This window comes from Onychomys torridus, chromosome 10 (assembly GCF_903995425.1).
Source record: "Onychomys torridus chromosome 10, mOncTor1.1, whole genome shotgun sequence".
NCBI classification, from domain to species: domain Eukaryota; kingdom Metazoa; phylum Chordata; class Mammalia; order Rodentia; family Cricetidae; genus Onychomys; species Onychomys torridus.
This window is the reverse complement of record NC_050452.1, coordinates 25,478,917-25,496,123: the sequence shown is the minus strand read 5'-3', so window position 1 is coordinate 25,496,123 and position 17,207 is coordinate 25,478,917. Positions and strand designations below refer to the sequence as shown.

The following is a 17,207-nucleotide window of genomic DNA, read 5'->3' as shown; positions in this document are numbered from 1 at the left end:
CCTGGACAATGATGGTGAGACCACACCTTGACCAGAACTACCTAGTTATGCATACTTCTAGCCCTCTATTTAAACCTCAACCTCATGCCAGGACACCACAGATGACTTTAGGTGCACAGGGTGGGGGGCTGGGTAGGGCCCCTAGACATCTTCATTTGTTCCTCTTTCCCAAAGTAACCTCATTGAATACATCTCCTTTCTCTGCTTGGCTGGTTAATTGACTTATTGAGGACAAATAGCTTGATAGTGCCAGGGCCCAGGTTTGCATGCTTAACAATTCCAGTAATAACAGGAAGGCTGAGGCAGGAGCATCCCTTGTTTGAAACCAGCGCTACACAGTGATACCATGTCTCATAAAACCAAAACACACCCGCATGTGATCCCCAGGAGAGCTGACATATGGATCGATTTGGAGTTCATGGTGGCAGAGAAAGCTCCGGGACTGCTGTCACCAAAGCCCCAATGGTGGGGTGGGATTTGGTAGAAAGACATTCCTGTTGTTGATGTGTACACTTCCTTGTGGCTAGAGTTTGTTTGGGTGGGAGCAGGGATGTGGCCTTGCTTGATTTACCAGGAACATGAAGTTTCGTTTGGATGACAAATAAATCTCTACACTGGCTCTCAACTTGCTCTCCACCTCGTTCTCCTGGCACTGGCTCCAGATGCTCACAGCTCTGGCCTCTGCTCTGGGTGGCCTCTCCTCCCTTCCCACCCTCTTCCTCCCTTGCACTCTGCAGTACTTGTTTTCAGAGGACATAGGTGTTATTCTTCTATAATCTCATACATATTATGCATATTTTGGTCATTTTATCCCCATTACTTTCCCTACCCCCTCAAGACTCCCCTCGCCCCTCCTTCCCAAAAAGCTACCTTGTGTTTTCCTGTGTGTGTGTCTTGTATAATATTAAAGGACCAGCCTTAATATTATACTTCCCAGGGACTCGGGAGAGAAACTACTGACCGCAAGAATTGTTTTCATGAAAGAATCTAAGTACACTGAGCTCTTTGTCCGTCTACTTTATTCCTCTGGGATAAAATCCTGTCTACACAGCTTCAGTTCTGCTCTCGTGCCTAGCTCCTTTCTTCCTGATTTCTCTCTACCTTTATCTGCTGTTCCCTCTAAGTTCTATGTTAATTCTCTCACCTTAATTCTGCCTCATCTATGTTCTTCTCATCTCATTCTTACCCAGCTAGGACTTCCCCATTTGGCTCTTCCTCATCTTCCATCTCGTCCACACGTTCTCTCTGGTCAAAATCCTCCTTATCCCGCTCTGTTCTCCATCCTCCAGTTCTCCACTCCTCTCTTCCTCTCCGTCTCCTTAGGCCTCTCGGTCCTCTCAAGCCTCTGGGGTGTTCAGTTATAACCCCAGCAACAGCGATCCTCTGCCAGAGCAGTCACCCAGCTTGAATTCTTACGTGGTCATAAAGGCAGGTAAGAATTGTCCTCAGGCAGTCACCACCAGGCTTTCTTTTACAATCCAAAATGGGAGTGGGAAAAGGGTAGGTCAATTGAGTGCTAATGACCGGTCAATATATCAAAAAAGGGATCTATGTGCTCAGTCTACATTCCTAGAAGTGATTAGGTAAGAAGTTAGGGGTCTATTAGTAAAGTTGTATAAGAAAGGAGGGTCTCACCCTAAACAGCACAAGAAATAAAGCTAGGAGACAGGTGTTGTTTCGTTTGGCCTTGGATGCTTGATGGGCATTTTAGATAAATACACTGTTAGGAGTTCTAGGAAGCACACATAGCATTACTAGAAAATCATTGTAGGAACCAGCTAATATACGTACAAAAGCTAAAATATCACCAAGACTTCTTTTTTTTGAGGGGGGGGTAGGGAGCATTTTTTTCGAGACAGGGTTTCTCTGTGTAGTTTTGGAGCCTGTCCTGGAACTCGCTCTATAGACCAGGCTGGCCTCAGACTCACAAAAATCTGCCTGCCTCTGCCTCCCAAGTGCTGGGATTAAAGGCGTGTGCCACCACCGCCCGGCTTACCAAGACTTCTTAAGTCATGGCTTGACCTTTGGAGAAGCCCTTGACCTTTCCAAGTAGTAGCTTTTATGATAGTAGCTGAATTCCATTACGTTTTCCTGTGGCTTGCAGCGTGTGTGTGTGTGTGTGTGTGTGTGTGTGTGTGTGTGTGTGTGTGTCTGAGTTTAATTAGGGCTGCTTGCCTGAGGGAGAGTTGGAGGTTTTTACCAAGCATGACAACTTACCAGTGGCTATACCACTGAAGAAAAGGGGCTTCCCCTCCACCAGCCACCATTACTGTGAACAGTTCCTCTGAGAAGGGTGAGTTTTATAAGCCCCTCCTCCATCCATGAGGGAGCATCAACAACCCCATTTTGTGCAGGTTTTGCAGGAAACCACAGCTTCTGTGAGCTCAGAGTGTGATGGCTACACCATGTCCAGAAGAGGCAGCCATTGTTTCTCAAAATGGGGTGTCACTTGGTAGTTTTTTTCAGGTTGGGGACCAGCCCCAGAGCATGAGCATGCCCAGCCCCTCCCTGTCCCTTTTGACACTGTCATCTCCTGATCTTCCTTCTCTTTCTCTGTCCCCTTTACCAGGTTGGTTTTTGCAGGTGCTTCAAACTTTCCTGAAAAAGTAAAACAGGCAATGGGCAGGTTAAAGGTAGGAGGCCATATGTACATATTTATTTGATCAGTTTCACATGAAGGCTTCAGATGACCTGAAGACCCAGGGTGAAGGCTCCATTTTTCTGCTTAGGTTCTCTAGACATGGACAGCCATGTAGAACCATGACTAGACAGCATATTTGTGAGCTGGTAGAAGGAAACTGTGAGCTGGGAGGGGGTGGTGACGCACACCTTTAATCCCAGCACTCGGGAGGGCAGAGGCAGGCGGATCTCTGTGAGTTTGAGGCCAGCCTGGTCTACAGAGCAAGATCCAAGACAGGCTCCAAAGCTACACAGAAAAACCCTGACTCAAAAACCAAACAAAGCCAGCAGACTCTGGGCAGGGGCCACAGCTAGGTCTTCCTCTATGCTGGTTCTTCTTGACCACCTGCCATAGTGCGTCTGCTCCAGGGTACCAGGTAGCACCCTTTGTACCTCCTATAGCCAAACCCCACCGGAACACCTTTGCCGCCAGGGCTTAGGAAGGCGGGGACGACTAGAAGATGGTTTTAGTTTTGAGGTAGACTGATTTCTATCCCGCCCAGGGAAGAGTGGCTTCCATTCCTATGGCTTGCCGGGAGGAGGACACAGGGAGCAGGTGGGGGGCTTTGCTTCTGAGGCCATATCATTTTCTGAGTTCGCAGTCCCTCCCTCTGGCCTTTATGTAGCTTTGTGCTTGCCTCTACTCACTGGCTCTCTGGGCAGGCTCCCTCCCATTTACTCTCTGCCTCGACTCTGTTCCCTTTACTTCAGACCGTCCTCAGAGAGCCAGCTGGAAAGAGCCTTCTTAGAAATGAGCTCCCTAGGGCTGGTGAGTTTCTGAGCTGGTAAAGGCACTTGCACCTGAGTTTGATCCCTAGGACACAGAACCCATATTCTAGATGGAGAGAAATGATTCACATGGTGCCCCTCCCCCTTTATTTAAGACAGTGTTTCTCTGTGTAGCTCTGGCTGTCCTAAAACTCACTTTGTAGACCAGGGTGGCCTCAAACTCAGAGATCTGCCTGCCTCTGCTTTCCAAGTGCTGGGATTAAAGATGTGCAGCTAAACACACACTGCTCAGTTCACATGTTGTCTTACATACTTTCTTGTTCTCTCTCTACCTCTCCAGGACATCTCTACCCTAGGAAGCTAACCCCTGTGTTAGCCAGCATGCAGGACAGAGGCCTGGCCTCTCCCTCTCTATTACCCAAACACTTCATAGGATCCCCTGAGTGCCCAGTGCCGCCTGGAAGCTGTGTGTAGAGCACTCTTCATGCTGCTCTGGGTACGCCCTTTCTATACTGCATGCTGCTCTGTTCAGACAAGCTCAACTGCCCTAGCTCGGATACCCTTTTGCTCTGTGGCTTGAAGCATCCACTGCCTAGTTGCCTCCCTTTTCCCTTTTCTCTCTCCCTACCCACTTCTTGTTTTTCTTCTCTTATTGTCTGTCTGTTTTCACATAAGGTCTCAGCAGCTCAAACTGGCCTAGAACTCATAGTAGCTGCTCTCCCTGCCTCAGCCTCCCAAGTGCTGAAATTATAGGTATGAGGCAGCTCCCACCTTTGTAATCTCCAAGGAAACCAAAGCTCTGATGGGGCCTCTGAGCCCCTGCTCCGGCCTGCACAGCCAGAGACTCGCTATGGAGGGGTTGCCACCTGATGGACACCTGTGTTCCTGAGAATGTCTGCCTGCTTCTCCTTTGGATCTTCCCAGCCTAGCAAAGGGGTCTCTGGATGCATTCAACAGGCAAGTTGTGGGGAGGAGCCTGGAGAAAATGCAGGGGAGAAAAGGTGTCTGGTCAGGAATAACCTGGTGTGAGGCCATGGGCCTTTGGGGAAAGTGCTGGAAGGTGAGCTGCAGAAATCTAAAATTCAGGGTTCGATTTTGTGGTTGGAGGGAGTCAACCAATTAGACAAGAGCCCAGCAGGAAGAAACAGAGTGGACTGACAGATCTTTAAAAGCCTTCAACAGTCTGGGTTGACAATGGACTGTTTTTGAAAACGGAAAACTGGGTATTGGTGTATTTTCTGTATCCTGTGCTGAGCATTTGATACTAAAGTACTTCTGGAAGACAATATTCTTGGCCTCATACTGCTTTGCTGAGAATGTGAAGGACTATGAAATTAAGCGTTTTATAATGTAACTGCATTTTCTTAACAGGAAATGTTTTTAAGGTTTTTGGGGGTTAATTTCCTTTTGGGGGGGTGGGTGGGGGATTAAACCATGAGTATTAAACTAGTGCACAGCCACTGAGACACACCCCTAGCCTAGGTTAACTTTTAAACAAGGTTTGGTAAGCTGAGCAGGAATCTGCAGAGATTTGGAGCCTGGGAGGCAGATGAGACCAAGTTCTTGGGATCCCAGTGTGAGTCCCACTCAGAAGGATGCTGGAGTCAGGCTGTCAGTCACTTCCACATCACTGGAAGGAGTGGGACCTCAGGTAAGACGCCCCAGTTGCCCAAGTTGGTGGAAGCTGGGGCCTCCAGAGCCAGTGCAGATCTCCCAATCCCCCCACCCCCAATCCCCTACTCCCGTGCCTCTCAAGAGCTTCAGATCTTATTTAAGCAGCCCTCCTCATTCCCTGGAACTGAGGGCCAGAGCAACTGAGATGAGCCTCCATTCTAACTGTAAGAAACAATTAGGCTCAGTTAATGGCCATAATTTGTTATTGCTATGTTCTGCTCCCAAGGGTTCACTCTAAGTTAGTACCCAGGAAGAAACATCAAACTGCACATAAATCTGTGTGTTTCACAGAACAAAGGAAGCATTTTTTCCTTGTGTCTCCCTGTGATTAAAATCTGTGGTTCTTCCCAGTTGGAAATGATGCAGCTTCTCACAGATGGGAGGGACTGTCACTCACTGGCTCACACCATTGCAATGCAGACACACGTAAAGAGACAACCACAAAATTTGCACTGGGCCCAGTGCAAAATAAACACATGGGGGCCTCTTGTCACATATCTTAGGTCTGTAGCACAGACACATCAAGTCCAGGGTGGGACCCTTCTCAGTGTGGGGGTCCTAACACAGCAGAGCCTGCGCCTGTAAAGCCAATGCATCTCATGCTGAAAGAACAGGTCTTGGCTCCCTGTCTATGGTTGACTACTTCAGTTAGTGGCCTTTGAACAGGCAGACTGCAGTTAAAAATCCCAATTCTGCCATATGTGATCCGGGCAACCTCTCTGAGACTCCGTTCTTCATCTGAAGTGGGAGTAATATCTGTCTTAGGGGTTGTTGTGAGATGACAGTAACTTTGCATTGTCCCTCTTTCTCTCTTCAGTCCCAGGCCTGAGCATGACTAACTTCCTTAGAGATGACTTTCCCGATTGGCTCTAGCCCCTAGACTGCTCTGTAGCATCTCTCTCACGTCTTCTCTCAGTGGTCCCTTAGGAGGACAGGGATACAGGCTTGCCACTCTAATATAGGTATGACAGAAGCCTGCGCTGCTATTGCTGTGTGACTGGCAACCTCAGATATAATCACAGATTCTAGTAACTGCTAGGTGCACAAGCATAAACTGTCACACCAGAGGTTGCATTCCTGAAATGTGGAGCTCAGTCCTTCCTTAGGAAACAGGGGGCTGATGACTCATCCCTGTAATGCCAGTATTCTGAAGTGAGTTTAAGGCCAGCCTGGTCTATATAAAGTTCCAGGCCATCCTGGGCTACAAAGTGATACTTTTTTTTTTTTTTTCCAACAAACAACAAACTCCCCCAGAAATCCCACATCTAGATCAGGTATGGTCACCCACAGCAGACCTGTCAGAGCCAGAATCTGGGTGCTCCAGTCAGAAACGCCAAACTTACCAGGGAAGGAATGAAGGTGTGATTCCCTGGTTCACTGACCCAGGGTCATCTGAATACTTAGGCCAACCTCAAACTGGTAGATCCCTGAGCTGGCCAGTGCTAAGTCAACTTGACACAAGCTAGAGTCATCAGAAGAGGGAGCCTCAACTGAAAAACGCCTTCATTAAGGGCAGTAAGCAAACCTGTAGGGCATTTTCCTAATTAGGGAGTAATGTGGGAGGGCTCAGCCCATGGGCTGTTTGTCCTGGGTTCTATAGGAAAGCAGGCTGAGCAAACCAGGAGGAGCAAGTCAGGAAGCAGCACCCCTCCATGACATCTGTATCGGCTCCTGGCTCCAGTTTGAGGATACTGCCCTGCTTGAGTTCCTATCCTGACATCCTTTGATGATGAACTGTGATTTGGAAGCATAAGCTGAATAAACCCTTTCCTCTCCAGGGTTCTTTGGTCATGGTGTTTCATCCCAGCAACAGTAACCCTCACTAAGACACCCCCATCCCACTGTATACACTAAGGCTTCTGGAGGAGAGCACCAGTGCCCTGAGAAGTCCAAAGCAGGGCTGTGGAGAGAGTTCTTTTTGTGGTCTTTGTGAAATACTATGTATGAAGGAAGGTACATGAGACACGTATTCAGAGGCTGACATAGAGGTGAACATACTGATGATGTTCACCTCCCATTGTAGTACTTGGAGCATCTGCTCTCCGGTCTCCATCTGCCCTTCACAATATGCCTATCCTCACTAGACAGCTTTGGTCTTGGTGATGTCTGTTGTCTTGTATCCTCTACACAATACTTTTTTCCCTCCTAGTTTCAATTTTTTCTTTTTCTTTGCTTTCTTTCTTTCTTCTGTGCAGCTTTGCGCCTTTCCTGGAACTCACTCTGTAGCCCAGGCTGGCCTCGAACTCACAGAGATCCACCTGCCTCTACCTCCCGAGTGCTGGGGTTAAAGGTGTGCCTCACCATCGCCTGGCTAGTTTCAAATTTCTTAAGGAAGGGATTGCACAGTGCATATTTCAAACACTCAATATTTTTCAAGACCCACTCATGTAGTCATGGACTTGCCAATGGACAGCTTTGCTGTGTCTGGCTTGTGTAGTCTCTGTGCTTTGGTGTGAGGCTGCCATTCCTGATTGCTTACAGAGGCAGGAAGAATTTAGAGGGAAGAACCTGAAGTAGCTTGAGGCATGGGTTCAGTGTGGTGGGTTTGCTATAGAAGTGCAGTGTGGGCTTGGAGAGGGGCCAGTGAGAAGTCACTTGATGTTGCTTTTTTAAGACTGGAGGGGTGTGCTTCCTCCAAAGCCACAGTTGCAATTTGGACAAGCATAAGTATCACTGTGATGCTACTAGGGACCACACCCTATTTCTTTACTCCTTTTGGGGCTCCAGTTCAGCTCTGTGTGCCTAGGAAGACCAGGCAACAGAGTTCACTGTAGAATACTGCCATAGGAGATGGAGATGGAGATGGAGGAGACACAAGTTGGCTGGCCAGTGCTTCTGCCTTCCCACCAGGGGCATGCTGGCTGGCTGGCTTGGTGGTGAGGTTGCCAGTCCTGAAAAAGCTTACAATTACTGGCTGTCCCCATATGTCACCCGCATTGGCAAGTGAGGTAGGTTTCTTGTGGAGTCTATCCCACCATTACTGGAAAGGCTTGGAGACGGCCTGGAGTCTCTTCTGTCCCTGGGATCTGACAGGTGCTCCCCTGCTCTACTAGGTATAGTAGATGTTGGTGCCTGGAGTTGGCAGGCTGCAGTTCTACAGCCACAGGAAGACTCCAACAGGACACCGTCCTCACACTGTAGACCAACCAGCCTTTGATAAGCATAACCTACTTCCTCAGCAGCCCTACTCAGCAGGAGTCTGCACATCCTCAGATGAGCAAATGACAGTAGAGTGCGGTGGTTAAGACAATTTAGGCAACTCAACTAGGCAATTTAGGGGCCAGACCTTAGGTCTCACACATTGGGTTGTCGTTGTTATGGGTAGTGCCCTCCCTGGGCACTGTAACCTGAACAAGCCATGGGAAGCAAGCCAGTAAGCAGCTCCCCAACATGGTGTCTGCATCAGCTCCTGCCTCTGGGGTCCTGCCCTTCGTGAGTTCCTGACCTGACTTCCTTCAGTCATGAACAAGAATGCTGAAGTGTAAGCCAAACAAACCTTGTCCTCCCCAACTTGCCTTTTGGTCCTGGTGTTTCATTGCAGCAATAGAAACCCTAACTAGACACCAGGATACACTTAACTCTCAAACCCAGGCAGGCATTGGCTGTCCTGCCTCTGGCCTGTAGGTAGCTGATGTTAAAGGTCTGTACCACCAATAACACTGACACCAGAATGCTGCAGCCCACTGGCCCTGCTCTTAACCCCCTCTCCTCTTTAGACGTTTTCATCATGCTAAGGGTGTCTTACAACACTACTGCCGGTCTCAGCTTGCTTCCTCTCTCCTCCTCTGCCCCATCTCACATCCAGCTGAAGAAATCAGCAGGCTGGGTGGTGCAGTGGTTGGATACAAGGCTGTGATGCTTATCTGCTGGGTGGCCTTGACCACGGGGCTTCACAGCTGTACTGGCTCAGTTGTCTTTCTTTCAGATAAAGATACAACAGTGTCTGCCTCGCTGGGTGGACAAGACATTTGTGGGGAATACTTCCGCAGTACTGATCTGTAGTAACCCTCGCCATCTCAACTCCCTCTGTTAGCGACAGGAGTGAGACCCATGTGGGCCTGACACCTGTTCTGGCCTAAACGTTTAACACCTTTGCTGCCTTTCCTCACTCACCCTGTGCTCTGGCACAGCTTGCACACCTGCACTCCCGTTCAGACTCACACTGGCAAATTTGGCTAGCCCATCTATGCGGGTTTCATCTTTCCTCTGAGCTATGTCCCCGCAGTCAGCAGAGTGTAGAGGAGCACTAACATTGTCCACTGACAATGGCAGCATTCTCCCAGCAACTCTCCTCTCAATTCCTTTCCTGTCCAATGTCTCCATCACAGCCACCCACCCCAGCACCAGACATCCACGGCGATGCAGTGAAATAATGAGCCAGGGTAAAGTTCCACAAAGCATGCAGCCTTTCATACCTTAGGCCAAGTGGTTCATCGGGAAATGGGGACCTGAGGGAGCCCCTTAGCTACACAGGGATAACAACCAATCAGGAGCTTCATGACGGTGATCTGGATATAAAAGTTCAAGGGGTGAAAAGCTGAGGATGCCCATGATGGGATTTCACAAAGATGATCAAACATGAAGTGCTATCTTACTGTGTAATGTATAATTTCGAGAGAGACACACCTAAAATGTGTGTTTTGTGCTAACAGTCACCCTGGAGTTGCAAATCCATCCTGTTGAAGTATACTTACTTTAACAAAGCCCTCAGGAAATGAGGCCAAAGGATGTAGGTTCCAGTTAGAAGATTCAGAGAGTTGCTGGTAATAAAATGGACTGTTACTGAGAAAAAAATCACTCACGTTTTCTCATTATGAAAAGTGATGGTTAACTCGGTTTAGCATACTACAAATGTACACTTTCCCCCAAACCACGCACATGATAAATAATGAAATTTTCTTTATGAGCTAAAAATTAAGCTAAGGGCTGGGGATGCAGCTCTGTGGTAGAGTACCTGCCCAGCTCATGCCCTAGGCTCCACCTTTAGCATTGCAAAACAAGATTTTAAAAGGCAATTAAAACAAATTGTCAGTTAAAAATGAGTTTGAGGCGGGGCTGAAGAGATGGCTCAACTGAAGAGCACTGCTGCTCTTCGGAGGACCCGGGTTCAATTCCTGCCCCCACATGGCAGCTCACAACTCTTAACTCCAGTTTCAAGAGATCTGATGCCCTTTTCTGGCTTCTGCAGGCACCAGCCACACACACGGTGCACTGACATACACACATTTATACATATTAAAGTAAATAAGTTTAGGATGCAAAAGAGATGGCTCAGTGGTTTAGAGCAGGGATTCTTCCAGAAGACCTAGGTTTGATTTGAAACCCTCTTCTGACCAATGCAGGCATTAGGCATGCTTGTGGCACACAGTCACACATGCAGGCAAAATGCTCATACACATAAAATTAAAAGAAAAGAACACAAAAATTAGTTTAGGATACTTTTTATATGCCTGAGTGTAAGTGCACCATGTTTGTGCAGTGCCCAAGGAGGCCAGAAGACGGCACTCCATTCCCCTGGGACTGGAGTTACAGGCAGTTAACTGGAGTTACATATGAGCCACCATGTGGGTAGTAGGAACTGAACTGGGCTCCTCCAGTGCTATTAATTGCTGAGCCATCTCTCTAGCCCTCTAATTCTTGTTTTAAATACTTTTATCCTTTGAATATTTTATACATGTATACAATGTGTTTTGATCACATTTCCCTTCTTTTCTCTCAACTCCTCCCAGATCCACCTAATTCTCCATCACCTTCCCAACTCCAATAACCCTGCTCTTAGAGAAGAGGGCCTCTCCCTCTCCTGCCAGCCATCAACTGTCAACAGCTCTCAGCTAGGCTGGAAGTGCATTGTCGTAGTAATAGTTCCAAGATAGAATTAGAAATCTTCTTTTTCATATTTTTTTACATCTATTTTGTATGTTTCTATGTTTATGTGGAAGTGGGTACTCCTGCCAAGCATGCATGTGGACAGAGAGTGGTTAGCTTCTCAGTCCACCATGTAGGTTTTGGGAACCAAACTCAGGTCCTCAGACTTAGCAACAGTATCCTTATCAGCTGAGGCATTTTGCTGGTCCCTGCACCCCCCCCCCTTTTTTTTGTCTTTGTTTTTTTTTGAAACTCTGCTCTCCCTTTTGGTTGACTCTGAGCTTTGCAGATCCCAGTTCTGTTGGATAAGCCTTCCAATATACTTATTTTCCTGATTTTTTTCATAAAAGGTGCGATATTTTTGAGGACAAATAATGCTAAACTCAACATGCCATTTCGTGGAACAGTGAGACAGGGATGTACCTGACTCACCAATGAAGCCTGGACAGAGCTTTGGCCTCCGATGACAGGTTAAATGAATGAATCACAGGGTACATTCATAGCTGATGGGTGAAAAGTCCCATGGCTGGGGCCTCGGCCAGGGTAACGGGGGAGGGGTAACAGTGTCAGGGTAAAAGGTTAGTGGGGGCTTCGGCAGACAGAGGCTCTTGCCTTCAGCCCAGGTGGGGATCTAAGGCATGCTTTGATTGGCCAGTCTACCTGAAAGGTACAGAATGGGCAAGGTACTGGGGATGCCCTTCTAACCACCCCTTCACCATTCTGTTGGCATCACACAGAGCCCTGTATAGCAGTTTCAGTTGCTGGGATTCACTGTACCTGCCATGGTCAGAACTGCAACCAAGCTTCATAAACAGACCAAATGGAGGCATCTTCGTAGTCCTGGAAAGGCAGGTGGGGCATCCAACCACAGCATACAACTAGAAGGCCAACTTCTACTTGTGGCTGTTGAGAAGCATGCAAATTGGCACCAGTGTTGGCTCATTTACCAGATCCTGCAGGCTGAGGAGCACAGAAGTCAGGAAGTCCTACTGCCTCACTCCATCTGGCTGGCAGAGCTGAGTTAGTAGAGGTCTAGTCCCAGGAGGGCAGGGGTGAGGCAGAGGGTAAGCATACGAGGGTGTGCGCACACCTAATACATCCGAGGAAGGAGCCTCCAAGGAGCCACTAACACAGAGTGTTAGTGTGGCTCCCATTTTGAAAATTCCTTTTTTGGAGGGTGGAAGCTGGGGACTGAACCTTATCAATGTTAACAAACGCCCCAAGACTGAGCTACTCTCAGCCCGGTAACCTGGTCTTTTAGGAAGCAAGTGTTATAGGAGGTCAGAGAGCTGGGACTCCAAGACTCCTGCACCCAGGGAGCAGCAAGGGGCACAGGGGCAGCTACAGAAGCAGAAACACCAGGGGAGTGCACTGCGAGATTTCGAAGGCCATTATGGGCTGGGTGGTAGTGGTGCACACCTTTAACCTCAGTGCTTTGGAGACGAGGCAGGTGGATCTCTATGAGTTCGAGGCCAACCTGGTCTATAGAGTGGGTTCCAGGACAGCCAGGGCTACCCAGAGAAACCCTGTCTCAAAGTGGAAAACAAAAGGGCTGCCAGATGGATGGATGGTCCTTGGGACATGAACATAGAGTCCAGGGCGTCAGGAACCAGTGAAGGAAAGGCATGGTAGCTAGCCTTTTTCTAAGGAAATGAAGGGCAAGACCTAAAGTGGTAAGGTTTCCGACAGAAAAGCTGGTACCAGGGTTTGGCAATAAGTCTTTGTGGCACATTTTAAAAGACTGGGCTGACAGAATGGCACAGCTGGTAAAGGTGCTTGTCACCAAGCCTGACGGACAACTTGATTTGGATCCCCAGATCCCACATGGTATGGTGGAAAGAGAACTGACTGCTACAGATTTTCATCTGCTCACCATTATGTGTGCCATGGCACACACACCACATGCACAGATGTACATACACATAGGCACATAATGAAGAAAAAGAAATGTAACCACAGCCCAGAGACTGGAAAGATGACTCTGGCTAAGTGTGCCCACTGCTCTTTGGTTGCCAGAAAACAAGTAGGTGCTTCAACGGCTGACTTTCAATCCGAATCTGCTGTGTGCCAGGTATGAAAACAGCAGAGTCTACATATCAAAGTGGTTCTGAGAAAGCTGCTGCTGGGATGCAGCTGCTGCTAGGCCCTGCGAACGGTCTCGAACCCATGCCCTCTCAGCAGCCTTACAAAGGCTCCAGCTAATACATGTGCCGGCCTGTCTACAAGAGGAGGAGGCAGAGACTCTAGGGGCCAGAGGTAGTGTTAACTACCATAGATGTGCAGTTGGTTCTTAGGGTGCCCAAGTGGGAGACTCAGGGACAAAAACCATGAAGGAAATGATTTATTAGAGTGTTTGGGCATGTTGGGAAGTCCCTTTGGTGGTGGTGGTGGTAAAAGGACAAAGAGATTCAACTACAGGGCAAAGAATTAGAACTCATTAGCAGATGCCACCGTGCGGACACTCAACTTTATTCACTTTATCTATATATTTAACAATTCTAAAGTATTTACTTCTTGCTTTGACAAAAAAAATGAAAAATATAGGAGCATTGACTCCTCTTTAGGAGAAAAGGGTTCTATGTACAGCTACGGAGAGTTACGGTTCCTCCTTTACATACAAAGAAAATATTAATAAAAAAAAGTGCTTCACTGATCCAAAGGGCTAAGAGCTGCAAGCATTTATTCACACTATACAACAGACCCAAGAAACCCGTATCATAACCTCTTGGCACCTGTCACTAGGAACTTCACAATCTTCAATTATGCCAACCTTCCCCCACCTGCATCTCCAGACCACAGCAAGCATGGAGGAAAACTTAACCCTGTTTCACTAGATGAGGCCTCTGTGTGACTGACTTGCTGCTGGAGGAAAGAGCAATGCTCTGAGACACCCTGGGCTTCATTTCAGCCAACAGTGCTAGGGAAGGATTCTGGGCTTCTTGTATCCACTCGGGAACATGCAGAACCACCTTCCTGAGACACAGAACATGGCCAGGCAACAGTTCCCAAAGGAGAGGGGCATGGACACAGGCCAGGCTAGAACTGAGGTGTCCCCCCAACCTCCCCCAGCCCTCACACTACAACTGCTCTGTTATCAGTTTGCGGCTTTAGCAGAGCCAAGCATGGCCCTGGGGGTGGGGGAGGTATAAACATAGATGCCAGCAACTCAAAAGCACAAACCAGAACTGCTCTCCATCCTGCCCACACCCATCTCCACCACAGATAATTACTGGTTTAAGGCTCTTTTTGGACCACATCAAAGGTCACTGAGGAAAGGTACCACAAATCTCCTCATGCCATTTTCTAAGAACCCTAAAGTCACCAAGTGGTTCTTCACTGGTAGCAAAAGCTAGACATGTGACCACTCAAGACAGCCAGAAGCAGGACAGGGGACTCCTGGGTCCTTTCTTTTGCCCCCAGAAGTAGGGGAAGAGGAGGGCTGATTGTGTGGACAGCTTTGTAACTGTGGGACTCTGTCCCTCAAGGGGAGATGCATGATTGGTCTGCTTTGGGAATGGGGGACTTGTGGAACCCTGAGTCTGGATTTCCCTGTGTTGGCCGAGGAAGAGATTGTTTGTGGGACCAGGCCCCAGAGAGAGCTCCTAGGTGCCTAGCTCAGTGCAGGCCTCGACCACATCAGCAGGACACTGCATTCTGGCCAGTCTGCACCTGTAGGTGTTTAGGAAGCCAAAGGAGGCAAAGGGAGCCCTACCCAATCTGGTCAAGTTAAAGATGGAGTCCATGTGGGCAGCCCCTCAGTGACTCAAAAGTAACTCTTTTCCCAGTGGTCTGTGGAGTGCCTCTATGTGCCCTTCCTCCCAAAGCCATCCTGTTCTTATCTATGAGGTGGGATGGCCCGGTCTCTCTCGGGAACAGCACTCTCCAGAAAGGTCCTCCCAGCCTCCCCAGCAGCAAAGGGTTTCCGGTCAGCTCTGACACAGGTGTGATGTGAGGAGCGGTCACTGGTGGTAGGCTGACGTTCTGTCCTGCTGTCTCATCCTTCATTCCCGCTCCTTCCACTGGGAAGCACTGAGCCATCCCCCAACATGCCCGACAGCAAACAGCTCGGCAGTTATAGGGCCTGGCAACCTCTGGGCTTCCATTTAAAAAAAACAAAAAAACAAAAAAAACAAAAACAAAAACTGGGGACATTTTTCTTTTTAGAAGGCAAAGAGGGAGCATGGAAAGGGAAGGGAAGATGAAACAAAAATCAATTTACAATCCAGTGGTACATCCCAATCTCTGTACAGGTTGTTCTATGCCCTCATTCCAAAGTGTATGGGCTTCTCAGACTGCCCAGGCTCTGGATGAGCCTGTTAAAGAACAGCAGCGTGGCCTTTGCCACCCCAGATCGCTGAGCTTCAGTTTGAAGTGGCAGCAATAGGCTTATCCAGTTCAAGGTCAATGCTGGAGCCTGTGGGATGGAGGCTGCTATAGCAAGACGTGCACACTCGACTGGGTTCAAACAGTTGCTGGCTAGGAACTGGAACCTTCTGGTTACAACAACTGGAGCAGAATACATTCCCACAATTCCTTGAGACAAAAAGAAATAAAACAACATTAGTTTCAGCTGTTAGGTTTTTGTGAGGAAAAAAACCAACTTCAGAACGCAGCATTGGGTGTGTATAGTCTAGATGTGCAAGAAACATGTTCTTTCTCCAGGTCAGGAAGAAGCCAAGTAGGAAGACAAGTCTACCTAGTGGAGTCATTTTCGTTGCAGGCCAAGGATGGCATGTGGCTGCCTCACCACTCTGGCACAAGGCTGTCAGATACACAGGAAGATGCTCAGGAGAGCTTTCTGTGGGTAAATGAGCCCAGCACTAAACCAGCTGCTAGCTCAGTGCTCAGTCCTGACCTCGGGACAAACCCAGTGGCTGCACTGACCTTGGTACTGCCATCTGGGTAGCTTGAGGTCATAGGGAGGCCAATGTCAAGAGGAGCTGGCTTGTGGACCCCTCGAAGAAGAGAAAAAACTATGCTGCCCAGCTGGGAATGAAAAACCCTGCCTAATGGCCACTGCCTCAGAGCCACGTTGGATGCAGACTCTGCCAGCAGCATGCAAAGCTAAAAGCCAAAGCAGCACTTGGCACATGCTCAGCGTGAAGGGAGGTGGAAGGACAGGCCACGGAGAAACATATGCATATATACATCCTATTAGATAGTGGTCAGTCAGCTAGGGTTCACTGCCCTGCCCCATGCATCCTTTCCACCAAAACCCCTACTTTTTGCATCTGTGCAGCACAGGTCTGCACAGCCAGTCAGATAGATGCCCATCACACACATACAGGAAAGGCAACCAACACAGGATGAGTTCTGCCCACCTTACAATCCTACATTTGCTGAGCCCTAAAGTACAAACCAACACTCATCAGCTCAGCACAGGAAACTCCAAGGTACCTGACACAGCTCTCCAGAGATGAGAAGAGGAAGTTAATAGGAAAGCTTCCTCTGGGCTAACTTCTCAGCCACGCTCCTCAGAATGCAGACCACACTGGGTAAGGACCACTCGGGCACAGGAGGAGCGGACACTGATGACCACATGAGACAAAGCAACACTGTAGAAGGGAAGGTGTGACACAGGGCAATAGGATAGGGAGCCAGAACACAAGCCCTTCGTTTCTAGAATGTAGGAAGCACTTTACAACTTTCTAAGAAGATGAGTCAGCAAGAACTTGTGATTCTAAACACTGGAACAGGAAATCTTCTGAATGCCCGTACTCGTTTGGCATACCTGCTGAAGTTCAGCTTTTTAAAAAGCATGACATGAATTTCATCAATTAAGCTTTTCTATCTGACTTCCTTTTGGAGACCCTGAAAAACCTAAGTGGAGTCATGCATGCTAATTAATTCTCTGGAAAGATCATATTTGTTCATTTCTGTGTCTATAAAAACTAAACAAGGAAGCGATGCCATTTGACTTGAAAGTTACTGGTACCATCCTGGCATCAAGGAATGACTGTCCCCTCCCCCACAAAAAAAGTCCTGAAGCCCACTGGCTTCCCCTGAAAGATCAGCCTTGCAGAAGCACCACTTCTCATCAAGAGTGTAACAGCCCAGCTGGCCCGGACAGTCCAGAGGGGAGCACAAGACTGCAGCAGACACGCCCCTGGCAGTCTCTATCATTAGCCACTATGGATTCCCATGCCCACCTGCCTGCCTGTGCTCTCCCTTACGAGGCTTCAGCCCAATGAGTGCAGAGAAGGGAACGGCAGCATTAGTGTGGAGAAGTTATTGTGGGTGTGCAGACATCACAGACAAGT

The 17,207-nt window shown here is 48.4% G+C and overlaps 1 protein-coding gene across 6 annotated transcripts in view; it reads right to left on the bottom strand.

Annotated features, from left to right (window-relative positions):
• Positions 1 to 15,113: 15,113 nt before the first annotated feature.
• Mtmr3 (myotubularin related protein 3) overlaps positions 15,114 to 17,207 on the bottom strand; it is a 125,149-nt gene continuing 123,055 nt past the window's right edge. For all 6 annotated transcript variants that reach the window (XM_036200582.1, XM_036200581.1, XM_036200583.1 and 3 more), the window contains one exon: positions 15,114 to 15,480. In XM_036200582.1, the coding sequence (XP_036056475.1) occupies positions 15,309 to 15,480 (172 nt within the window). In that variant the 3' untranslated portion in view covers positions 15,114 to 15,308. The remainder of the gene's footprint in view (positions 15,481 to 17,207) is intronic.